Source organism: Aquarana catesbeiana, linkage group LG02 (assembly GCF_042186555.1).
Source record: "Aquarana catesbeiana isolate 2022-GZ linkage group LG02, ASM4218655v1, whole genome shotgun sequence".
Classification (NCBI taxonomy): domain Eukaryota; kingdom Metazoa; phylum Chordata; class Amphibia; order Anura; family Ranidae; genus Aquarana; species Aquarana catesbeiana.
Genome location: NC_133325.1, coordinates 36,799,095 through 36,825,677, shown reverse-complemented (window position 1 = coordinate 36,825,677; position 26,583 = coordinate 36,799,095). Strand labels below are relative to the sequence as shown.

The 26,583-nt window shown below is 46.5% G+C and overlaps 2 protein-coding genes across 2 annotated transcripts; one reads left to right on the top strand and one right to left on the bottom strand.

Annotated features, from left to right (window-relative positions):
* Nucleotides 1-1,461: 1,461 nt before the first annotated feature.
* Nucleotides 1,462-3,934, bottom strand: LOC141126790 (heat shock 70 kDa protein-like). Its single transcript, XM_073612777.1, has one exon. The coding sequence runs from the start codon at nt 3,685-3,687 to the stop codon at nt 1,756-1,758; it is 1,932 nt and encodes a 643-aa protein (XP_073468878.1). The 5' UTR covers nt 3,688-3,934; the 3' UTR covers nt 1,462-1,755.
* Nucleotides 3,935-7,490: 3,556 nt separating this feature from the next.
* LOC141126514 (heat shock 70 kDa protein-like) lies at nt 7,491-9,295 on the top strand. The gene is made up of 2 exons (XM_073612452.1): nt 7,491-8,123; nt 9,197-9,295. The coding sequence occupies exons 1-2, from the start codon at nt 7,491-7,493 to the stop codon at nt 9,293-9,295; spliced, it is 732 nt and encodes a 243-aa protein (XP_073468553.1).
* The last annotated feature ends 17,288 nt before the right edge of the window (nt 9,296-26,583 follow it).

Here is a 26,583-nt window from a genome sequence, read left to right as displayed (position 1 = left end):
CAGTGTGAGTCAGGTAGGTCAGTGTGGGTCAGGTAGGTCAGTGTGTGTGGGTCAGTGTATGTAGGTCAGCGTGGGTCAGTGTGGGTGGGTCAGTGTATGTAGGTCAGTGTGGGTCAGGTAGGTCAGTGTATGTAGGTCAGTGTGGGTCAGGTAGGTCAGTGTATGTAGGTCAGTGTAGGTCAGTGCATGTCAGGTAGGTCAGTGTGGGTCAGGTAGGTCAGTGTGTATCAGGTAGGTCAGTGTATGTAGGTCAGTGTATGTCAGGTAGGTCAGTGTATGTAGGTCAGTGTGTGTCAGGTAGGTCAGTGTGTATTAGGTAGGTCAGTGTATGTAGGTCAGTGTGGGTCAGGTAGGTCAGTGTATGTCAGGTAGGTTAGTGTGGGTCAGGTAGGTCAGTGTATGTCAGGTAGGTCAGTGTATGTAGGTCAGTGAATGTCAGGTAGGTCAGTGTATGTCAGGTAGGTCAGTGCATGTCAGGTAGGTCAGTGCATGTCAGGTAGGTCAGTGCATGTCAGGTAGGTCAGTGTATGTGGGTCAGGAAGGTCAGTTTGGGTCAGGTAGGTCAGTGTATGTAGGTCAGTGTATGTCAGGTAGGTCAGTGTATATAGGTCAGTGTATGTCAGGTAGGTCAGTGTATGTAGGTCAGTGCATGTCAGATAGGTCAGTGTATGTGGGTCAGTGCATGTCAGATAGGTCAGTGTATGTGGGTCAGGTAGGTCAGTGTGGGTCAGGTAGGTCAGTGTATGTCAGGTAGGTCAATGCATGTCAGGTAGGTCAGTGTATGTGGGTCAGGAAGGTCAGTGTGGGTCAGGTAGGTCAGTGTATGTAGGTCAGTGTATATCAGGTAGGTCAGTGTATATAGGTCAGTGCATGTCAGATAGGTCAGTGTATGTGGGTCAGGTAGGTCAGTGTGGGTCAGGTAGGTCAGTGTATGTCAGTGTATGTCAGGTAGGTAGGTCAGTGTGTGTATGTCAGGTAGGTCAGTGTGTTTGTCAGGTAGGTCAGTGTATGTCAGGTAGGTAGGTCAGTTTAGTGGTCAGCATTGATGGGCACTGGTAAGCCAGGCAGCAACCAGCAAGTCAGCGTACCCGTACCCCCCCCAGCCCACCACCACCACCACCACACAACCACACAAACCCTCTGCCCAACCAAAAAAACCCAGCACCACTAGAAGCCCCCCCCCCCCCCCCCCCCCCCCGTGCTGGTCTTGGACTTCGGGCTGAAGCCCCTGGTCTTTTTGCCACCTAGCAACGCCCCTGCCCCATACTATTAAGATTCTAATGCAATTTCCATGCCTAATAAAAAAAAGTTTTTTGTTTTTGTTTTTTAATCTCCTATGAAGATAATTACCAATATTATACTGAAGACATTGAAAAATATATTTAGATTTAACATTAAAACAAAAACACAAATAAATTAAAAAAGAAAAATATTTATTATTAGGAAAAAATATCAATTGCCATATGTACAACAAACATCGAAGTAGAAAAAACTTTTTCCTAAAATAGTAAAATGTAGTTTGCTTGACGTGTTTGATGACCTGCAAAAAACACTGTACACTCTCCCTCATTATCCACTGTTTATGTCTTTTTAAAGTACTGTATTTAGTCCTTTTCTTCAGTGCTGCTCAGTCCAATATGATCACATGCAAGTCCTTATATTTTTAATGTTATACTGTCCTTACCCTAACTCTGCAATGATGACCATTCCGAAAATTCACATACAAGTCCCTCTGTAGTTAACACTGTGAAGTCTTTAATCCACTTCTTCAATGGTGGGTCCGGGGTTGCAGCCCTGTCTGGCCTGAGTACTGCAGCTGGCTCCTGGCATCCCTCCTCCTGCTGCCCCTTGGTACAATCTGGAGATGATAGGGTTACATACCCTCTCCAGCTCCTTCTGCTGGTGGAAATACTCCTCTTTCTCACCCAGCTGGTTCTTGTCCAGCCATGACAGGACCTCATTACACTTATCCACAATGGCCTTCTTATCTGATGCACTCATTTTGTCCTTGATATTGTCATTCTCCACTGTGCTCTTCAGATTGAAGACATGGGCCTCCAGAGAGTTTTTAGCAGCAACCCTCTCCCTCTGGACATCATCGTCCGCCTTGTACCTTTCTGCCTCCTGCACCATGTTCTCTATTTCCTCTTTGCTCAACCTGCCCTTGTCATTGGTGATGGTGATTTTGTTCTGCTTTCCTGAGCTTTTGTCCACAGCAGACACATTGAGGATTCCGTTGGCATCAATGTCAAAGGTGACTTCAATTTGTGGCACTCCGCGTGGAGCTGGAGGAATGCCACTCAGTTCAAACTTGCCCAGGAGGTTGTTGTCCTTTGTTATTGCTCTCTCACCCTCAAAGACCTGGATGAGTACACCTGGCTGGTTGTCAGAGTAGGTGCTGAAGATCTGTGTCTGCTTGGTGGGGATGGTGGTATTACGTTTGATGAGTACAGTCATAACTCCTCCGGCTGTTTCTAGACCAAGAGAGAGCGGGGCCACATCCAGCAGGAGCAGATCCTGGACCTTCTCAGACTTGTCACCTGTCAGGATGGCAGCCTGTACAGCAGCTCCATAGGCAACAGCTTCATCAGGGTTAATGCTCTTGTTTAGCTCCTTCCCATTGAAGAAGTCTTGAAGGAGTTTCTGCACCTTGGGAATACGTGTAGAGCCTCCGACCAGAACAATGTCATGAATCTGAGACTTGTCCAGTTTGGCATCTCTCAGGGCCTTTTCAACAGGGTCAAGGGTTCCCCTGAAGAGGTCTGAACAGAGTTCCTCAAAACGAGCCCTGGTGATGGAAGTGTAGAAGTCAATGCCCTCATACAGAGAGTCAATCTCAATGCTGGCCTGAGTGCTGGAGGACAGGGTGCGCTTGGCTCTCTCACAGGCTGTTCTGAGCCTCCTCAGAGCTCTCTTATTCTGGCTGATATCTTTCTTGTGCTTGCGCTTGAATTCTTCCACAAAGTGGTTCACCATCCGGTTGTCAAAGTCTTCTCCACCCAGATGTGTATCACCTGCTGTAGCCTTCACTTCAAAGACCCCATCATCAATTGTGAGGATGGAGATGTCAAATGTGCCACCTCCCAGGTCAAAAATCAGGATGTTGCGTTCACCTCGGCTTCCTTTGTCCAAGCCATAAGCAATGGCAGCAGCTGTGGGCTCATTAATGATTCTCAGTACATTTAAACCAGCGATGACCCCGGCATCTTTAGTGGCTTGGCGCTGGGAGTCATTGAAATAGGCTGGCACGGTGACCACAGCGTTTCTCACAGGATGACCCAGGTAAGCCTCAGCTGTTTCCTTCATCTTCAACAAGACCATGGAAGAAATTTCCTCAGGTGCAAAGGTCTTCTCTTCTCCTTTGTATTCCACCTTTACTTTGGGCTTCCCACAGTCACTCACCACCTGGAATGGCCAGTGCTTCATGTCAGACTGCACCACAGGGTCATCAAACTTCCTGCCAATCAGTCTCTTGGCATCAAAGACCGTGTTCTGTGGGTTCATGGCCACCTGGTTCTTGGCTGCATCTCCGATCAGTCTCTCTGTGTCGGTGAAGGCCACATAGCTCGGGGTGGTGCGGTTGCCCTGGTCATTGGCGATGATCTCCACCTTGCCATGCTGGAAGACACCAACGCAGGAATAGGTTGTGCCCAGATCAATGCCAATTGCAACGTCTTTGGGAGCCATCTTCTTGCTGGTGGATGTGTAGATTTCTATAGAATGTCTTCTCTGGGGTCAGCAGATGAAGTTGGTTCTCCTCTGCTGTGTCAGAAGATACGTCTTCTCTGTGCTGTATCAGGAACGGAGTTGTGTTCTCCTCTATGAACTGAGCTCTGTCTTCTCTCTGGGAGTTTTACTATCTGCCTCTCTCTGTGCAGCTCAGCTCTATTTATACTCGCTAGCTCAGCTGTGAGAAAGTTCCTGACCAATCACGCACAGTCCTTAGGAAGCAGCTGGAACCTTCCAGACACTTCCTGGAAGCATTAGCCAATCAGCACTGACCTGAGACAAACGTCATTAACTTTAGATGATTCCTGAATGTACAGGAATGTTGGGGGCAGATCTCTGCTGTCTGGACAGAGTTAACCCTTTCATGACTTGCAGGTCCCCGGTGGTTGGGATTAACCCTTTCCATTTATAACCGCTACCTAGTGGCTGAATACAATTAACCATTTCTTGACTAATTGCTCCCTGGTGGCCAGATAACATTAACACTCACATGACCAGCAGCTCCATTAAGCATAATACAGTTAACCTTTTCATGACTTGTGGTTATCTGGTGGCTAGACAGGATTAACCTGACTAACAGCTCTATGGTGGCTGCATTTGATTAACCCTTTATGATCAGCATCTCCTTATTGGCTGAACACGGGTCCACCAATTTATGACAAATGTCTCCTTAGTGGCTGTATAGGATTAACCCTCCATGTCTATCAACTCCTTAGAGGCTGAATACCATTAACCCTTTCATGACTGATGTCCTTCCAGGTGGATTTTATTAACCCTTTCATGGCTTACCGCTCCCTAATGGCTGGATGTGATTAACCCTTTCATTTCCTGTGGGTCTGTGTTGGCTGGATAGGATTTACCTATTTATTTATTTATTTTATTTATTTATTTCAGGTACTTATATAGTGCCGTCAATTTACGCAGCGCTTTACATATACATTGTACATTCCCATCGGTCCCTACCCTCAAGGGGCTTACAATCTAAGGTCCCTAACTCACATTCATACATACTAGGGACAATTTAGACAGGATCCAATTAACCTACCAGCATGTCTTTGGAGTGTGGGAGGAAACCGGAGTACCCGGAGGAAACCCACGCAGGCACAGGGAGAACATGCAAACTCCAAGCAGGTATATGGAGATGTTTCCTGATGGCTGGGAACTATTAACCCTATAATGACTGGTGGCTTCCAATGTCTGCATATGTTTGACCCTTTCATGGCTAGCAGCAGCTCATTGCTGGATGTTCATATTATCCTTGTCCAACCTGGTGGCAGCATTTAGGCACCCAGATATATTACCCCTTTCCTCACTATTGGCTTCCTCCCAATGTCTGTGTTTTTAACCATTTTATAAAGAAAGTTTCTTCTACCCTTCCTAATGTGCCAGCTGCAATGGCTCCCAATGGGCTGCAAAGTACCGTCTGCAAACCCACCAACATTCCAGCTGCTTTAAGCCAATAATGGAGTCCATTTCCCGTAGTGGTTACTAATTGTGAGGCCAGATTTAAAGTTCCTACAACCCTTCCAAACTATGTGCCATGCCCAAACATTACAAAAAAACATCCAATGCTGCCTGAAATCCCTCCTTCTCATATATCTTTACAGCCCTGTATGCAGATATCTATAAGCCCCGGTAAGAGCCTTTCTACAAGACAGCCCAGTATAGCATTTTATAAGTGCCTCCTGCTCTCCCAAACTAAGTGCAGGGTCCCAGGCACCCAGCGGTAATGTCTATAATGTCCATCAGTTGTACATGCATAAAACAAATTTTTAGTCTTCAATTTGGATGGTTTTTAGTCTGCAGTTTAGATTTGGTTTCTTCTATGGGAAAGGATTCTTCTGGATGGGGGAGGTCTGGCTAAACTGTAATGACATGATGGGGTTGGGGGGCTGTAGGTAGCACTGTGGTATGCAGGGATGTCTAGATGATGACACATAATTTATCAGGGCAGCAGTCACTTTTGAAGCACTAATCCTGGATATGAAAGTCAGCACAGGTCAGCACAGTGGACAGTGGTGTAGTGGTTAGCACTTTCACCTAGCAGCAAAAAAAAAAGGTTGCTGATTCGAATCCCGACCACAACACCATCTGCATGGAGTTTGCATGTTCTCCCTGTGCCTGTGTGGGTTTCCTCCGGGTACTCTGTTTTCCTCCCGCACTATAAAGATATGCTGGTAGGTGAATCGGATACTGTCAAAAGTGTCCCTAGTATGTATGAATGTGTGTGTTAGGGACCTTAGCTTGTAAGCTCCTTGAGGGCAGCGACTGATGTGAATGTTCAATGTATATGTAAAGCGCTGCGTAAACTGACGGCGCTATATAAGTACCTGAAATAAATAAATCAAATCTACTAGGTGTTATGATTCCCACTTTGGGGTGCAGGAGGATCCAAACATGTTTGCAGGCAGCACTGTGTGCTGTTAGGGAAGTGGGAGACGCTTTAGTAGTGGAAGGGTTAATATTGGGACTCCGTATTCGACAGGAAGGAAGAATTCACACAATTAAAGTCATTCAACGGTTTGTAATTTCCCACTTGTAGTGATCCCATTGATTGGGCTTATCATATCCAGTCACCTTCCAGTCTTGAAATGGTTAAACACCCATATACACCAGAAAAGTACAGTATAGGAAAGGGTGTAATATACAGATATAAGGGGTGGAGGGTTAATGTGTTACTTTGTATAAATAACATTGATTCATTCATTCCATCCATGCATACACATGCACACTGCTCGGAGGGGACACAGTGTTCTTCCATGTTGAGTTCTGTCCATCATAATTTTATTATTTGCACAGTTATATAGAAAGACACAGCGATGCTCTTCCATGTAACACCGGCATTCTGGAACCTTCGCAATACCACCCTGTATTCTGGAACCTTCGCGATACCACCCGGTATTCTGGAACCTTCGTGATACCACCTGGCATTCTGGAACCTTCACGATACCACCCGGTATTCTGGAACCTTCGTGATACCACCTGGCATTCTGGAACCTTCACGATACCACCCGGTATTCTGGAACCTTCGTGATACCACCTGGCATTCTGGAACCTTCACGATACCACCCAGTATCCTGGAACCTTCGTGATACCACCCGGCATTCTGGAACCTTCATGATACCACCTGGCATTCTGGAACCTTCGCGATACCACCCGGCATTCTGGAACCTTTGTGATACCACCTGGTATTCTGGAACCTTCACGATACCACCCGGTATTCTGGAACCTTCGTGAAACTACCCAGCATTCTGGAACCTTCATGATACCACCCAGTATTCTGGAACCTTCGTGATACCACCCGGCATTCTGGAACCTTCATGATGCCACCCGGCATTTTGAGGTCACCATACCCAACTCTAATTGGTGAGAGCCTAAGGAGTCCCTGAATATTCCTGAATCATCTGAGTATGACGTCGTCCCAGGTCAGTGCTGATTGGCTGATGCATCTAGGAAATCTCCGGAAGGTTCCAGCTGGTTCCCTGGGAGACAAAAAGCGTGTGCCTAGATTGTCTGTGATTGGTCAGGAACTTTCTCACAGCTGACCCAGCGAGTATAAATAGAGCTGAGCTGCACAGAGAGAGGCAGATAGTAAAACTCCCAGAGAGAAGACAGAGCTCAGCTCATAGAGGAGAATACAACTCCATTCCTGATACAGCACACAGAAGACGTATCTTCTGACACAGCAAAGGAGAACCGGTTTCATCTACTGACCCCAGAGAAGACATTCTGTAGAGATCTACCCATCCACCAGCAAGAAGATGGCTCCCAAAGACATTGCAATTGGCATTAATCTAGGCACGACCTATTCCTGTGTTGGCGTCTTCCAGCATGGCAAGGTGGAGATCATCGTCAATGACCAGGGCAACCGCACCACCCCGAGCTATGTGGCCTTCACCGACACAGAGAGACTGATCGGAGATGCTGACAAGAACCAGGTGGCCATGAATCCGCAGAACGCGGTCTTTGATGCCAAGAGACTGATAGGCAGGAAGTTTGATGACCCCGTGGTGCAGTCTGATATGAAGCACTGGCCATTCCAGGTGGTGAGTGACTGTGGGAAGCCCAATGTGAAAGTGGAATACAAAGGAGAAGAGAAGACCTTTGCACCTGTGGAAATCTCCTCTATGGTCTTGTTGAAGATGAAGGAAACCGCTGAGGTATACCTGGGTCATCCTGTGAGAAATGCTGTGATCACCGTGCCAGCCTATTTCAATGACTCCCAGCGCCAAGCCACTAAAGATGCCAGAGTCATCGCTGGTTTAAATGTGCTGAGAATAGTTAATGAGCCCACAGCTGCTGCCATTGCTTATGGCTTGGATAAAGGAAGCCGAGGTGAACACAACGTCCTGATCTTTGACCTGGGAGGTGGCACAATACAGACCTCCCCTACAGTAAAGACCCCCCCCCCCTACAGCACAGACACCCCCTCCTACAGTACAGACCCTCTCCTACAATACAGACCCCCCCCCCTACACTGCAGACCCCCCCTTTAGACCCATAATGTACCTCGGCTCAGATGATCAGCGTGGGACATGCACAGTCAGCACGTGTAGACATAACGGAGGAGGGGGAGGCGGCTTCACTCTGCTTGGCTGTGTGAGACAGCCGACACTTATCAGAGCCGTGGCACGGCCACGAGAGATGGGGATCATTGCGGTCGGGTCCCGGGTGTGCCGACGGGTGTCACTCGGGTGCGGCTGTGTGTGTTAGCTGCCGCTGCCTGTCACCGTGTCTGCACTCCGTGCCGCTGCTCAAAACCGCCTCTTCAGTAGCGGAGGGGGGGCGCTGGCCTGACACCCCCTAGTTTGTGGCACCCAGGGTGGCCCGCCTCCCCACTTAGTATGCCACTGGGCCAGCCCACTAGCCCAGCAGCAAGCAGCAGTGCTCGGAGCCACCAGCCCACCGCTACTGTGCCTGTGCTGAAGTGAAGAACACTGCCAATTGGCGCCCCCCCTTGGCCTGCGCCCCTGGCGGGCACCGGTCTCGCCAACCGCTTGGTACGCCCCTGCCCCCATATCTACAGTTGGGATGCCCCGTGTAAAGATGTACAACCCCCTTTGGATTTTTCACCTATGAAATGTAAAAGTCTGATCTGATTGGATTTTAATTGAGCGTTTGGTAAAATTAAATGTAGTTTGCAGTGATCAAACAACATATTTTTCCAATTTCTTTATGGGTTATGGGATTTGTATGATTTTACAGGAGTTCTCATTGTTTTTGACTGTTTTCACAGTGAAGGTCAGCAGATATTATTCCAATAATGATATAATAAATGATTATAGGAAGTGAGATTCATTTATAAAACACAATATATCCATTCTACCATTTTCCACCCTGGGAATGTCAGTGTTGCTCACTGGAAGACATTGGACACTGGGGACGTAATAGGTGCACCCTGCAAGACTTCCACTCAGCCTGGAGAGAGTACCAAGTACAGTACATCCTATCATATTCCCCCTACTAGACAGCCCACCCTCCTGAGTGCTCCTGTCTGTGTCATCTTTGGGCAGATTTCCTTTCATGTTCTATGCCTGTTGGCTCTACTTCCAAGGATAGGAAGTGAGGGGAAATCTCCCCCAAAAGGAACACATGAAGAAACTGAAAACATAAAATTGTTCTAGTCCTTAACCACTTCAGGCCCGGAAGGATTTACCCCCTTCCTGACCAGAGCACTTTTTACAATTTGGCACTGCATTGCTTTAACTGCTAATTGCGCGGTCATGCAATGCTGTACCCAAACGAAATTTGCGTCCTTTTCTTCCCACAAATAGAGCTTTCTTTTGATGGTATTTGATCACCTCTGCCGTTTTTATTTTTTGCGCTATACACGGAAAAAGACCGAAAATTTTGAAAAAAAATGATATTTTCTACTTTTTGTTCTAAAAAAAATCCAATAAACTCAATTTTAGTCATACATTTAGGTCAAAATGTATTCGGCCACATGTCTTTGGTAAAAAAAATGTCAATAAGTGTATATTTATTGGTTTGCGCAAAAGTTATAGCGCCTACAAACTAGGGTACATTTTCTGGAATTTACACAGCCTTTAATTTATGACTGCCTATGTCGTTTCTTGAGGTGCTAAAATGGCAGGGCAGTACAAAACCCCCCCAAATGACCCCATTTTGGAAAGAAGACACCCCAAGAAAATTGCTGAGAGGCATGTTGAGCCCATTGAATATTCATTTTTTTTGTCCCAAGTGATTGAATAATGACAAAAAAAAAAAAAAAATTACAAAAAGTTGTCACTAAATGATATATTGCTCACACAGGCCATGGGCCTATGTGGAATTGCACCCCAAAATACATTCAGCTGCTTCTCCTGAGTACGGGGATACCACATGTGTGGGACTTTTTAGGAGCCTAGCCGCGTATGGGGTCCCGAAAACCAATCACTGCCTTCAGGATTTCTAAGGGCGTAAATTTTTGATTTTACTCCTCACTACCTATCACAGTTTTGAAGGCCATAAAATGCCCAGATGTCATAAACCCCCCCCCCCCAAATGACCCCATTTTGGAAAGTAGACACCCCAAGCTATTTGCTTAGAGGCATGTTGAGTCCATGGAATATTTTATATTTTGACACAAGTTGTGGGAAAGTGACAAATTTTTTTTTTTTTTTTTGCACAAAGTTGTCACTAAATGATATATTGCTCACACAGGCCATGGGCATATGTGGAATTGCACCCCAAAATACATTTAGCTGCTTCTCCTGAGTACGGGGATACCACATGTGTGGGACTTTTTAGGAGCCTAGCCGCGTACGGGGCCCCGAAAACCAATCACCGCCTTCAGGATTTCTAAGGGTGTAAATTTTTGATTTCACTCTTCACTGCCTATCACAGTTTCGGAGGCCATGGAATGCCCAGGTGGCACAACCCCCCCCCCCCCCAAATGACCCAATTTTGGAAAGTAGACACCCCAAGCTATTTGCTGAGAGGCATGGTGAGTATTTTGCAGCTCTCATTTGTTTTTGAAAATGAAGAAAGACAAGAAAAAACATTTTTTTTTTCTTTTTTCAATTTTCAAAACTTTGTGACAAAAAGTGAGGTCTGCAAAATACTCACTATACCGCTCAGCAAATAGCTTGGGGTGTCTACTTTCCAAAATGGGGTCATTTGGGGGGTTTTTTTGCCACCTGGGCATTCCATGGCCTCCGAAACTGTGATAGGCAGTGAAGAGTGAAATCAAAAATTTACGCCCTTAGAAAGCCTGAAGGCGGTGCTTGGTTTTCGGGGTCCCGTACGCAGCTAGGCTCCCAAAAAGTCTCACACATGTGGTATCCCCGAACTCAGGAGAAGCAACAGAATGTATTTTGGGGTGTAATTTCACATATTCCCATGGCATGTTTGAGAAATATTTCATTTACTGACAACTCTGTGCCCAAAAAAAAAAAAAAAATTGTCTCTTTCCCGCAACGTGTGTCACAATATAAAATGTTCCATGGACTCGACATGCCTCTCAGCAAATAGCTTGGGGTGTCTACTTTCCAAAATGGGGTCATTTGGGGGGGATTTGAACTGTCCTGGCATTTTATGCACAACATTTAGAAGCTTATGTCACACATCACCCACTCTTCTAACCACTTGAAGACAAAGCCCTTTCTGACACTTTTTGATTACATGAAAAAAATATTTTTTTTTGCAAGAAAATTACTTTAAACCCCCACACATTATATATTTTTTTAAAGCAAATGCCCTACAGATTAAAATGGTGTGTGTTTCATTTTTTTTTTTCACACAGTATTTGCGCAGCGATTTTTCAAACACATTTTTTGGGGAAAAAACACACTTTTTTAAATTTTAATGCACTAAAACACACTATATTGCCCAAATGTTTGATGAAATAAAAAAGATGATCTTAGGCCGAGTACATGGATACCAAACATGACATGCTTTAAAATTGCGCACAAACGTGCAGTGGCGACAAACTAAATACATTTTTAAAAGCCTTTAAAAGCCTTTACAGGTTACCACTTTAGATTTACAGAGGAGGTCTACTGCTAAATTACTGCCCTCGATCTGACCTTCGCGGTGATACCTCACATGCATGGTGCAATTGCTGTTTACATTTGACGCCAGACCGACGCTTGCGTTCGCCTTAGCGCGAGAGCAGGGGGGACAGGGGTGCTTTTTTTTTTTTTATTTTTTTTTTTTTTTTTTTTTTTGCTTTTTTATTTTATTTTTAAACTGTTCCTTTCATTTTTTTTAAATCATTTTTATTGTTATCTCAGGGAATGTAAATATCCCCTATGATAGCAATAGGTAGTGACAGGCACTCTTTTTTGAAAAAATTGGGGTCTATTAGACCCTAGATTTTTCCTCTGCCCTCAAAGCATCTGACCACACCAAGATCGGTGTCATAAAATGCTCGTAGCTTCCGGTTTCTTAGGCCATAGAGATGTTTGGAGTCACTCTGGTCTCTGATCAGCTCTATGGTCAGCTGGCTGAATCACCGGCTGCATTCTCAGGTTCCCTGTTGAGACAGGAGAGCCAGAGAAAAACACGGAAGACGGTGGGGGGGCATTCCCTCCCACGGCTTGTAAAAGCAGTCTAGAGGCTAATTAGCCACTAGGATTGCTTTTACATGAAAGCCGACCGCTGGCTGAAAAGAATGATACCAAGATGATACCTAAACCTGCAGGCATCATTCTGGTATAACCACTCAAAGTCGTGAATGGCGTACCTGAAGACAAATAAAAAATTGCATACCTGAAAAGCAAACAAGATAAAACATAATAACAATAAAACATTGCAGAATAGAATACAGTAAAAAAGAGCAGAACAATAGAGAGAATAGAGAGAGAGAGAACAATAAAACAACAACAATTTTTTTTTATTTTATATTTTTGTTTGTGTTTTTTTTTTTTTTTTTTTACACTTTTTTTTGTAACTGTAACTTTTATAACTGTAACCGGTTCCAGGTTCGGGTCTCTCAAAATGCGATGGCATCTTGGGAGACCCTGTGAAAGTGTGCATAGTCTGTGGAATGCTGTACCCTACGCTAATACTCAACTAGTGAATGGTAGCGTTCAAAACATTCACCAATGCAAAGACCAGGATTGTCAGGACAGGAGGGACAATAATAGCGGGTGTCACGCCTATATCCGCGCTTGCTGCAGACACAACATCTTTTTTGGGGGGGTTCGTTGGGTAGGGGTACTCGGGAGGACATAAAGAAAATGCCTCTCATGCAGCCGACTGCATTTGGTTGGGGATGTGAATGGGGGAAGTACGGGTGCTGCAGAAGTGGTGGGTTCCCAATTAGGATTGGCGAATGCAGCAGGAAGGGCACTATGGGCACGACGGGCCTGTGTTTGTCTTCTTGGTGGCAGCGGGACACTACTTGTGCTTGCCACCTCACCAGCTTGAACTGCACTTATGGGACTCGCCACGTCACCAAGTGTTACTGCAGTGCTGGTTTGACTACGACCGGGGTGTACTAGGCCGCTGGTGCTTGCCAGTTCACCAAAACGCTACCAAAAAAACTTTTACCGATCGCAGGGATCAGGCCTGACTCTGCGAACGCTGCAGTTATGCGTTTAGTGTTTTGTAAGTGACAGTGATTGATCGATACTGCACTTGGGTGGGCTGGGCTGGGCCGGGCGGAGGGGCAAAACGCAGGTGCTAGCAGGTATCTGGGCTGATCCCGCTAACACTGCGTTTTTGGGAACCCTAAACTGCTTGGGATGCTAGTATAGATCTGATCGGATCAGATATTGATCCGTTCAGATACTATACCACTAAGGGAGGTGTATGCTGCGTGCGTGGGTGTTAGCGATACTGGCACTAACCTGACGCTGCCTGGGGCTGGTGCTTGCCAGTTCACCAAAACGCTACCAAAAAAACTGTTAGCGATCGCAGGGATCAGGCCTGACTCTGCGAACGCTGCAGTTATGCGTTTAGTGTTTTGTAAGTGTCAGTGATCAATCGATACTGCACTTGGGTGGGCTGGGCCGGGCGGAGGGACAAAATGCAGGTGCTAGCGGGTATCTGGGCTGATCCCGCTAACACTGCGTTTTTGGGAACCCTAAACTGCTGGGGACGCTAGTATAGATCTGATCGGATCAGATATTGATCCGTTCAGATACTATACCACTAAGGGAGGTGTACGGTGCGTGCGTGGGTGTTAGCGGTACTGGCGCTAATCTGACGCTGCCTCACCGCCGGGCGATCAGGGGGCTAAACCTTTATTCGGTAATAAACGGCGGGTGCCCTGACACTATAAAAAATAAACGAACTAACCAGCGTCAACTGTAACGGTTATACAGGGATCAGTGGTGAAAGGGTTAACTAGGGGGCAATCAAGGGGTTAAAACATTTATTAGGTAGTATATGGGGGTCCCTGTCGCTATAAAACGCTGATGGCGAACCTAAATATTTACGTCCCTAACTAGCGTCACCAGTGACACTAATACAGCGATCAGAAAAATGATCGCTTAGACCCCATTCACACAGGGGCAACACGACTTGCAGGTCGCCTCAGCGAGGCGACCTGCAAACGACTGCCCGGGCGACTTGCAAAACGACTTCTGTATAGAAGTCTATGCAAGTCGCCCCCGAAGTCGTACAGGAACCTTTTTCTAAGTCGGAGCGACTTGCGTCGCTCCCCTTAGAACGGTTCCATAGCACAGAACGGGAGGCGACTTGTCAGGCGACTAGGTCGCCTGACAAGTCGTCCCTGTGTGAATGGGCTCTTAGTGACACTGGCGACAGGGGGTGATCAAGGGGTTAAAACTTTATTAGGGGGGGTTACGGGAGTACCCTAGACCTAAAGGGGGCTAACCCTAACTGCCCTACCACTTCTAACTGTCACAAACTGACACCATGCAGTAATCAGAAAAAAAAACAAAAAAAACACTGCTTGGTGTCAGTGTGACAGGGAGGGGGAGGGGTGATTGGGGGGGATCGGGGGTGTAAAGTATGCCTGGCATGTTCTACTGTGTGTGTGTGTTGTTGTGCACTCACATGTCTTCTCTCCTCGGCGCCGGAACGGAAACTGTCGAGCCGAGGAGAGATGACATCACATCCTCTGCCTCTGTGTACTATACAGAGGCAGGGGATGTTTCTCATTGGCTGGGAGCGATCGCGAGGGGGGGCCACGATTGGATGGCCTCCCCCTCATCTCTAAACGCTCCCTATCGGACCCCCCGCCCGCGGGAAGGCAATCACGTACCAGGTACGTGATTTTGCCTGCCCGTGCCATTCTGTTCACGTATATAGGCGTGAGGCGGTCGGCAAGTGGTTAAAGTGATTGTAAAGCTTTGGGTTTTTTTTTTTTTTTTAAATAACAAACATGTCATACTTCCCCCCCACTGTGCAGTTTGTTTTGCGCAGAGTGGCCCCGACTTCTGGGGTCCCCCGGCGGTGCTGGTAGCTCCTCCCCGCATCGTATAACCCCCGTAGGAGAAGCGAACAAAAGGATGAACCGCTCCAGGTTGTGTACTGAAGAACACTCCCTCCTCAAAGTGGATGTCAGGTGCAGGCTCAGCACGAGGAATATTGAAGAAATGGATTCTGGACAGCCGCACTCTGATAAAAGCCTTTATTGTAATGAATAGTCAACGTTCATGTGACAACAGAAGCAGGACAAACAGCTGACGCGTTTCACAACATCATTGTTCAGTGGCGGAATTGCCGGGGTCGCAACAGTTGCAGTTGCGACGGGGCCCGGCATTCCGCCACTGTGGGGGGGGGTCCAGCGGGGTTGCTCTTCACACACGCTCTGAGCGGAGATGGTGTGTCATATAACAATAGCACAGAGAGACACCGGCGGCGGCATTAATGTTCTATTTGTCGGTCCTCTCTGGCACGGATGAGAGAGGACACACAGCTGATCTCACGGCTCCCCCTTCTCCCCCCTCCCCCCTCCTCTGTGCTCCGCGGGCAGTCTAGTGTGAAGCTAAAGAGCTCACATTTCCCGCGGAGCACACAGGAGGGGGGAGGGGGGAGAAGGGGGAGCCGTGAGATCAGCTGTGTGTCCTCTCTCATCCGTGCCAGAGAGGACCGACAAATAGAACATTAATGCCGCCGCCGGTGTCTCTCTGTGCTATTGTTATATGACACACCATCTCCGCTCAGAGCCCTGCTGTCCGGCACTGATGGGATCTAATAGCATTCACTGTGATGGGCACTGATAGCATTCACTGATGGGCACTGATAGAAGGCACTGATAGAAGGCACTGATGGGCACTGATAGAAGGCACTGATGGGCACTGATGAGCACTGATAGAAGGCACTGATAGAAGGCACTGATAGAAGGCACTGATGGGCACTGATAAAAGGCACTTATGGGCACTGATGAGCACTGATAGAAGGCACTGATGGGCACTGATGAGCACTGATAGAAGGTACTGATGAGCACTGATAGAAGGCACTGATGGGCACTGATGAGCACTGATAGAAGGCACCGATGGGCACTGATAGAAGGCACTGATGAGCACTGATAGAAGGCACTGACTGATGAGCACTAATAGAAGGCACTGATGGGCACTGATGAGCACTGATAGAAGGTACTGATGAGCACTGATAGAAGGCACCGATGGGCACTGATAGAAGGCACTGATGAGCACTGATAGAAGGCACTGATGAGCACTGATAGACGGCACTGATGGGCACTGATGAGCACTGATAGAAGGCACTGATGGGCACTGATGAGCACTGATAGAAGGCACTGATGGGCACTGATGAGCACTGAGAGAAGGCACTGATAGAAGGCACTGATGAGCACTGATAGAAGGCACTGATGGGCACTGATGAGCACTGATAGAAGGCACTGATGGGCACTGATAGTAGGCACTGATGAGCACTGATAGACGGCACTGATGAGCACTGATAGAAGGCACTGATGAGCACTGATAGAAGGCACTGATGGGCACTGATGAGCATTGATAGAAAGCACTGATGGGCACTGATAGAAGGCACTGATAGAAGGCACTGATGGGCACTGATGAGCACTGATGGAAGGCACTGATGAGCACTGGTAGAAGGCACTGATGGGCACTGATGAGCACTGATAGAAGGCACTAATGAGCACTGATAGAAGGCACTGATGAGCACTGATCGAAGGCACTGATGGGCACTGATAGGCAGCACTGATGGGCACTGATAGATGGCACTGAAGATTGGGGCACTGATTATCAGTGTAAACAATTTACTGACATTCTTGACAGTTAACGGCAGTCCTTTCCTCACACAGACACAGCGTGTGAGGAAAGGACTGTGGATAACTGGCAAGTCTGTTTACATGTGATCAGCTGATCATGGTAAAGGGCCGATGTGATTGCGCTGGATGCACGTCCCAGGGGTCATGCAGGAAGCACGGTTTTGGGAGGATGTCCATGGACACTCTCCCAAAATTGGAAGCCCGGAGCTCAGATGGAAGGGGGGCCCATCATGGTTTCTTGCACCAGGGCCCTGAAGGTTCTAGTTACGCCTCTGTCATTGTTGCTTAGTCATAGCTTTGACTAAGCAACAATGATGTTGTTAAACGCGTCAGCTGTTTGTCCTGCTTCTGCTGTCACATGAACGTTGACTATTGATTACAATAAAGGCTTTTATCAGAGTGCGGCTGTCCAGAATCCATTTCTTCAATACCCCTAGGAGAAGTGCTCTCCCGGGGGGTTACCTTGGGGGTGTGTTCCCGACTCCAGCATTTGCATCCATAGAGGCAGAATGCCGGACTCGGGCCTCGCCCCTTGGCGCCCGTATCATTGGATTTGATTGACACCAGCGGGAGCCAATGGCTGCGCTGCTATCAATCTATCCAATCAAGAGCCGAGACAATGGGTAGAATGGAAAAGCGCGTCTCCGGCGTGGGAATTACGGAGCTCTGGTAAGTAAAGTGGAGGGGCTGGGGGGCCAGTTAGTGACAGAAGTTTTTTCACCTTAATGCATAGGATGCATTAAGGTGAAAAAACATGAGGGTTTACAACCCCTTTAAACCGGCCATACATAGATCGAAATTTAGCCAGTCCAGAAGGGACCAGTCGAATTTCAACCCATGTATGGACAGGCTGGTTGTACAGAAGTCGACCTACTAATCGGCGTCTGTACAACCATCCTGTCGGGTTTTCCCGATCAGTCAGAGGCACTGGCTATAGTCAGAAGCTCTGATTAGTGTATTTTGATGGCGGGGAAGTCCCCCCACCATTAGAAAAACAATAGCTCAGTGGGAAGGATTCACATCGGGGGGGTGTAGATGGGGAATTGGATTTTTTTTTTTTCATTGAATGCAGTGGTTGAACGAAAAAAAAAAAAAAAGATTCATGAATGGGCTTCCTTACCCACTGTAAAAAAATGTAGCACCGTCTGGTGGCCCCTTTAAACGATCAACAGCACATTCCTTTCTGGCTGCATGGTTCTCTATAGTGTATAAAGCATGAATTCATTTTGTGTAGCACTGGTGAAAAAATGAAAGGAGTACAATATGTTCTTTCTTTAAAAGTCTTTATTTATATTCAAAATGTCAACTGAATGCAAACTTTATTTTTTTTTTTTCCTTATTATTAGCAGGATAAAAACCCAGATTTGCACAAAGCACTACGGAAGCATGTCTCGCCTTGGTCACATGCTGGCCACGTCCCCGTGAAGTTTATCTTTAGCAGGGAGCGTGTCTGGGCTCTTTCAAGCTGGCTTTCGAGGCACCGGTGTTGGGATGATAGATTCTCATGCCTTGAATGGAGATTTGGATGGATCTCTCCCTCTCCCTTTCTGTGGTAAATTATTTCAGTCCAGTAAGTAAAAGTAGTTGGAGGGTTTTGCAGCAGGACAGGTGATGTTCTTATGGTGCTCCCCTCATACGGAGTTGTTTAGCCGCGGGCACTGAACACAGAAGAGCTGCGGTTAGGTTTTAATGGCTCTCATACGAGAGTTGAGATCAACTTTAAAAGACAAGTGGAGATTTCATCTCGAATGACACATCTGTACTTCCTTCTCTTCACCAGGTTCCCCAGCCGGTTGAAGTAATCTGCAATTTGCAATTTCAGAAGGTGCTTGCCATCTCCTTGCGCGCAACGTTTGAGAGACTGATATCGGTCATGCAGAAGTCCCATCATCTTCCTCCAGTCCTCCCGTTTATTGCGGGGCTGTTGGTGGTACAGGTGAAGATACTTGTGGTATCGGTGAAGAAATGTATGGACTTGCTTGGCGATTTCAAATGCAGCAACAGCCAACTTGGACTCGTTCAGATGCTCAATGTCAGGAAGCTGTGGTAGGTGATAGTCCTTGCTGGGCAGACAGGTGTTCTTAGGTCTAATACTGTCATATATCAGGCGGGGCTCTCTACTGCTCTGTGGTGTTGTTGTGCAGTCATCACGGCTCACACACGGACTGATCAGCAACGTTGAGCACACTACGAGGAGGATCCAAGAGGGGCGGAGTTTGTTCATATCTCAGCGTAATGTAGTAGCAGCTCATACTCAGCCTAAACACATCCATGTTAATAGTCCTTTTTAGTTCGGTGATAACCACGGAGAAAAAGGGATCCATACCCCAGAAGTTCCCAGTAAAGTTTTGCACCATCAGCGGCATTGCAGAGAGTTGAACTCACAACCTCACACACCGTAGCTTGCAGCTTTAACCATTGTGCTATGGAGGCTGGAGGGAGACGGGCCAAATCTGCTCAGAGTTCATCCACAGCAGATAAAACTGAACACTACAACTGCACTCCATTCACACCAAGGCCTGCACCCCTCTCCTTCAATGAAGGTAAAGGGGAACTCCAGACTTTTCTCCTGGGAGAGATTTTGTCACTGAATGTGGACACATTTTTTATCTTTCCTGCAAAAACATCTTTTACAATTTCGTTATTTTTGCTTTTTAATTTTTACGTATTTTTTTAATTTTTTAAAAATTGTCATCCAGTTGTATCAGAAATATTATTTTAGTGTCATGATGACATGGACCAGAGGTCTCTAAAGTACAGCCCATGGGCCACATCTGGCCTGTAAGGCCCTTTTTTTTTGGATCGCAGCCAATGTCCCCAGACTCACTTCAGGCACGGTCTCTTCTTAGACTTTGTCACGTTACGGGACCTGCGCTAAAAACTCACCTCCGGGAGTGTGCAGTGCAGGTCTCACAACCCGATAAAATCTGCCTCTCCCAGCTTTTCACTGTGTTATTGGTTGCTAGGACCGCTGACGTCCTAAGCAACCAATGAATTATTTCATATTACTTTATTGCGCACCAGCCACAAATCCCGGCTTCCACCCCGCAGTGTTGATGTAAGAGCCGATCAGGAGCTGGGAAGCACAGCCAATCAAAGCACCATTACAGTCGCACTGATGTAAATGGGAAATTTGAGGTGGACACAAATATGCAGGGAGACTTTGGGACAAATGTGTGGGGGGCCTTAATTGGGACACATGTGGGGGGGCCTTAATTGGGACACATGCGGGGGGGGCTCTGATGGGGAAACATGTGTATGGGGGCCCCCATTGGAGACACGTGTGGGGGACCTGATGGGGAAATGTGTGTTGGGGCTGTATGGGAACATGTGTAGGCACCCTGATGGGGACAGCTGTGTGTGGGGGCCCTGATGGGGATACGTGTGGTGGGGCCCTGATGGAGACACATGTTGGGGGGCCCCAATGGGAACCTGTGTGGGGGAAATCTGATGGAGACATGTGTTTTGGGCCCTGATGGGGACATGTGTGGGGGGGGCACTGATGGAGACAGATGTGCGGAGGGCCCTCATGGGGGGGGCCCTGATGGGGACCTGTTTGGGGTGACTCTGATGGGTTACGTGTGTGGGGGCCTTGATGGAGACACAAATGTAGGGGGCTCGGATGTAGACACCAATTTAATGGAGACTCTGGTTATGGAGATACAAATGTGCAGGGAGACTGATAGGGACAAAGATTTATGGGGAGATCAACTGTACTGCCTGCAAATTTCTATTCAATTCCACTGCTGTGGATTCATTTATGAATAACTGATTTTTTTATTGATTTTTTGGCCCTTGAATGTGTGTAAAATATACAATGTGGCCCTTGAAGTGAAACATTTGGAGACCCCTGATCTAGATGGATGAACCCCAGACCCCCATATATGCCAGTCGGATGACCTATGTAAGGATATACAGTACAATCGCCTTTAGATTCTACACCTATGAAGTGTGAGGTCTGATCTAACTGTATTTAAATTAAGCAGTTGGTAAATATATATTAGCAGGTAGTGCATCTTTATTGCTGTGGTTTTTCTCTGGACTTTTATTATTAGTGGTCTAATTTGGATGATGATATATGAATTGGTAAAGTGTTTTATGCACAGAAAGCATTTTCCATCACAGTCATATACTGATCTTCATTACTGGAGATCTGCACTGTGGATTGGATTCTTATTTTTTGCACAATTATAGGAATTGATAAATTGCTATTTTTGTATGGATTTTTCTTTAGTACTTTTGCACACTTATATGCTGAGATGTTATGTATATGAGTTATACTTTGTTGGTTATATGAGTTCTTAAATGGACAGACACCATGGGGGGTTATTTACAAAAGGCAAATACACTTTGCACTACAAGTGCAAAGTGCAATTGAAAGTGCACTTGGAAGTGCAGTCGCTGTAAATCTGAGGGGTAGATATGAAATGAGTGAAAGTTCTGCTGATTTTATCATCCAATCATGTGCAAGCTAAAATGCTGTTTTTTATTTTCCTTGCATGTCCCCCTCGGATCTACAGCGACTGCACTTCCAAGTGCACTTTCAGTGCAATTTCAAAGTGAATTTGCCTTTAGTAAATAACCCCCCATATTTAATTTAAAAGGATAAGCACACCTGTTTTTTTCTTTTTTGATCTATTTGTTAGGTTTGTATTCGGCCTCAACTGGTGAAGCTGCCAATATTGATCTGAACGCAGGTTTTATACAAAGCTCTGGGTTCTCCATAGTGTATGCATAACATTTGTATGAAAACTTTTTTACATTTGAATTCATTCATTTTCTGTAGCACCTATGTAGAAAAAAATACAATTTGTAATTTTTTAAATGTCTTTATTTCCTTTCAAAATGCCATTTACAGGCAGAATTTCTTTAGCAGGTAGTGCATTTGGGCAATATCAAACTCAATTTCAATGCACCAGTGTTGGGATAGTAGATTCTCATGCCATTTCAGCCAATACTCTTCCAGTGACAAACCTCTCCTTGAGCTCCCAACACTATATACATGTAGACCTCTCATAGTGCCCCTCTACTTTTAAGCCTTCCCTAACTCATAGCAATGAAGACATCTAGTGGCTTAATCAGGAATTACAGCAGGCCACCTATGTGCTGACCGCAATACGTACAGTATATACAGTATATGTAGCAGTCAAGTTCCTCCACCCCAAACTCGCTCATCCATGTCTTTATGGACTTTGCTTTGTGCACTGATCCAAATCATTTGGTGGAGGGGGGATTATGGTGTGGGGTTTTTTTTCAGGGGTTGGGATTGGCCCCTTAGTTCCAGTGATGGGAATTCTTAAGGCATCAGTATACCGAGACATTTTGGACGATTTCATGCTCCCAACTTTGTCGGAACAGTTTGGGGATGGCTCCTTCCTGTTCCAACATGACTGCTCACCAGTGCACAAAGCAAGGTCCATAAAGACATGGATGCAACCTAAACCTTGAGGCTAACCTTCCCAGAAGAGTTGAAGCTGTTATAAAGGGTGGATAAAATCAATATTGAACCCTACGGACTAAGACTGGGATGCCAATAAAGTTCATGTGCGTGTAAAGGCAGGTGTCCCAATACTTTTGGTAAAATAGTGTATATTCACTTGCCACTTTATTAGGTACACCTTTTCAATTGCTTGGGGGCACAAGCTAATCAGCCAATCACATGGCAGCAACTCAATGCATTTAGGCATCTAGAGCTGGAGTTTATTTACTCTAATGCATATCCATTTTGCACTACAAGTGCACTTGGAAGTGCAGTCGCTGTAGATCCGAGAGAGACACGCAGGGAAAATAAAATATATATATAGACCCCGTTACAGAAAAGAGTTTTGACCTGATGGCCCTCCTGGCCTAAGTTGTATCGCTGCCATCACATTGTCTCGGGGCCGACTGGCCCAAGGTGTTGTTACTGAAGGTAGGCCCCAAAAGTCTTGGGAGGCCTACCGATCCATGGGTGGTCCTGTGCTGTCTTGCCTGCAAGGAGAAGCCGAGCGACTGGAGGAACCAGGGGAGGACTTTTCAGGAGAGGACTGCGCAATAAGGCCAGTAAGTCTACAAGAGCCTGGAGACTCAGTTGGAGGATGCATCCCGGGTCACATACCACACAGTACCGTAAGTTGAGAAGAAGGAAACTGGTATTGTGTGATCAAGCCTTTGATATTGCAACAAGACGCTAATTACCCAATCCTGTGGCAGAGGATTGTGTAACAGTTACACCGAATCCTAAAGTCTGTGGCAGAGACTATGACCGAGCATCACATCGGCTGCTAGGTCAGTGAGAGAGGCCTGTCCGGTGGTTGCTGAATCTAGTTGTGGATGCTGTTGCCCTCTGGATCAAAGAGAGTGTTCCTGATCTGCAATCAATTTCAAGGTACCTGTATTCTCCCTAAACCCTCCATCCCTCTATTGCAAGAATCTTTCTTAAATAAAGCATTCAAGAAAGAGACTGTGTGTCGGAGCTGAAATTACTAAAAAGAAAATCATCAATGGGACCCCTAAGATGTATATGGTGAGACAGTAGAGGAACGGTAAGGCCCAATCAAATACCAGCAGCTCCTTCGGGGGTAAGTGCTACACTTGTTTAATAATAAAAGTAAAAAGAACAAACGTAGTGAAAACATAGCCAAAATTCAGTAACCGGAACATATAGTCAGCCAAGCCAGAAGTCAGGGATCAATGTAGTGGAACAGCAAGCAGGATCTGGAGCCAGAAGGGATATCAGCAAAGCAAGTCTTGAACAGGATTACAGGAGATAATTTCTGTGATGTTGACCAAGGCGAAGGCAGAGAACCTCTGTACTGGACGGCTAAAGTAGGCAGGACTGATGAGCAAGATATCATCAACAGCTGTGTAACTGTGGAGAGATAGGAGCTGGCAATTAGCTGACAGCTGAGCTCAGAGAAGGCAGGGCAGCTATGAGTAAGCACTTGATATAGTGCGAAACGCGTAAGCTGCCTGTCTGTACACTCTGCCTTTGATGTACTGTATGACATGTTCCTGATTTTAAAATAAAGAAGTTTGGATTATAATTTCCTGGAGTGCGGCTGTCCGGATTTTCCCATTTGCACACAGCCTTTACTAGCATTAGCCAGCACCTGGGGCTCTTTGTTCCTGGAGACCAACAGCCAGTTCATACCTGGACAGATTCACCCTAGTGCGGGGACAACATCCGCATCATTTCTGTGATGTTGACCAAGGCGAAGGCAGAGAACCTCTGTACTGGACGGCTTAAGTAGGCAGGACTGATGAGCAGGATATCATCAACAGCTGAGTAAATGTGGAGAAATAGGAGCTGGCATTTAGCCAACAGCTGAGCGGCCAGCTCAGAGAAGGAATTGCTGAGCCCAGCTCTGACAAGATCTTCCCCACAGATTTACAGCGACTGCACTTCCAAGTGCACTTGTAGTGCAGAGTGGATTTGCCTTTAGTAAATCCACCCCATGGTGAAGACGACTTGCTGACGTTCAAACCGAGCATCAGAATGGGGAATGAAAGAGATTTAGGTGGCTTTTTAATGTGGCATGGTTGTTGGTGCCAGACAGGCTGATTTGAGTATTTGAAAAACTGTTGATCTACTGGGATTTTCACGCACAACCATCTCTCGGGTTTGCAGAAAATATCCAGTGAGCGGCAGTTGTGTGGAGGAAAATGCCTTGTTGATGTCAGAGGTCAGAGGAGAAAGAGCAAACTGGTTCCAGATGATAGAAAGGCAACAGTAACTCAAACTCAAAGTGTAACTCGTTACACTCAAGGTATGCAGAAAATCATCTCTGAATGCACAACACATCGAAAGTTGAAGCAGATGGGCTACAACAGCAGAAGACCACACTGGGTGCCACTCCTGTTAGCTAAGAACAGGAAACTGAGGTTACAATTCGCACAGGCTTACCAAAATTAGACAATAGAAGATTGGAAAAACGTTGCCTGGTCTGATGAGTCTCGATTTCAGCTGTGACATTCAGATGGTAGGGTCAGAATTTGGCGTAAACAACATGAAAGCATGGATCCATCCTGCCTTGTATTACCAGGCTGGTGGTGGTGGTGTAATGGTGTGGGGGATATTTTCTTGCCCCACTTTGGGCCCCTTAGTAACAATTGAGCATCATTTAAACACCACGGCCACTGGGGAGCAGCTGTAGGCAAGGAATGGGGTGCACGGCGCCGTATTAGCAGGATAAAAACCCAGATTTTCACAAAGCATTACGTCAGCATGTCTTGCCTTGGTCACATCTTGGCCATGTCCCTGTGAAGTTTATCTTTAGCAGGGAGCATGTCTGGGCTCTTTGAAGCTGGCTTTCGAGGCACCGGTGTTGGGATGGTAGATTCTCATGCCTTGAATGGAGATTTGGATGGATCTCTATCTCTCCCTTTCTGTGGTAAATTATTTCAGTCCAGTAAGTAAAAGTAGTTGGAGGGTTTTGCAGCAGGACAGGTGATGTTCCTATGGTGCTCCCCTTATACGGAATTGTTTAGTCGTGGGCACTGAACACAGAAGAGCTGCGGTTGGATTTCGTTTAGCTCTCATGCAAGAGTTGAGATCACCCAACTTTCAAAGACAAGTGGAGATTTCATCTTGAATGACACATCTGTACTTCCTTCTCTTCACCAGGTTCAGCGTCATATCCAGAGGTTGACTTTGGGAAATAGACGTATAAGTGATGCCAGCCTTTTTCCTCCGCCCACTGAGCTCATCTAAGTCCCCCTCCCCAAGTATACTAAAGGCGGCCATGGATGGATCAAAATTTGGCCGGTTCAGTAGGGACCGGCCGAATCTTGATCCATGTGTGAGTAGGCTGGTTGTACAGAAGTCCATCTACCAATCAACTTCTGAACAACCAGCCTGTCAGGTTTTTCTGAACAATAAGTGCTGCCAGCTGTAGCCTGCAATACTGTTCGATGTGTTCTGAGAGAGATTCCCCCATCTACACATTCATGGTGGATGGGGGAATTGGGTCATTTTTTTTTTGTTCAACCTAGGGGCATACCTACAGGGGTCACAATTACACCCCCCCATGCTCCAGGGGGCCCGTGTGGCCCCCTGGAGCAAAAAAAAAGATTGCAAAAAAACAAATAAATAAATAAAATGGTAAAAAAATAAAAAAAATATAAAATGACTGACACCCGTGGTGGAACTATCAGGGTCATAAAGGTCGCACTTGCAACCGGGCCCTGGCATTCCACCACCGGGCTCGGAAGGAAGGGCCCGGCTGAGGGTCAGGGGGAGCCCTTCATGGTTTCTTGCACTAGGGCCCTGAAGGTTTTAGTTACCCCCTGGTTGAACAAAAAATAAATAAAACATGGGAGGCAAAAGGATAACAAAACTTTCAGAGAACTTTCCTGTGAAGTGTGTGAAATTCATATTTCTGCACAGACACCTTGAGACATGTTGGCTAGAGCTTGTTATTTTGTTCTCTGTAACCATCTATCTGGTCTTATCAGGACATAAAACAGCCAGTATCAGTAAAGATTTAGATGATATTTAGCACAGATGCCGCAAACTATCTGCACAGAATGACCTACTCCTTGCATAGCCTAATAGTACAAAATGTGTTCTTAACTCAGTTGGCCATTCTTATAATGCCCCATACCAGAGGCGTTGTCAGGGGGTGGCTATTGGGGCTACAGCCCCGAGTCTGGGGCTAATAGCCCTGAGTCTCTTGTCCTGGTCCTAGAATGCAGGGGACAGGGGCGGA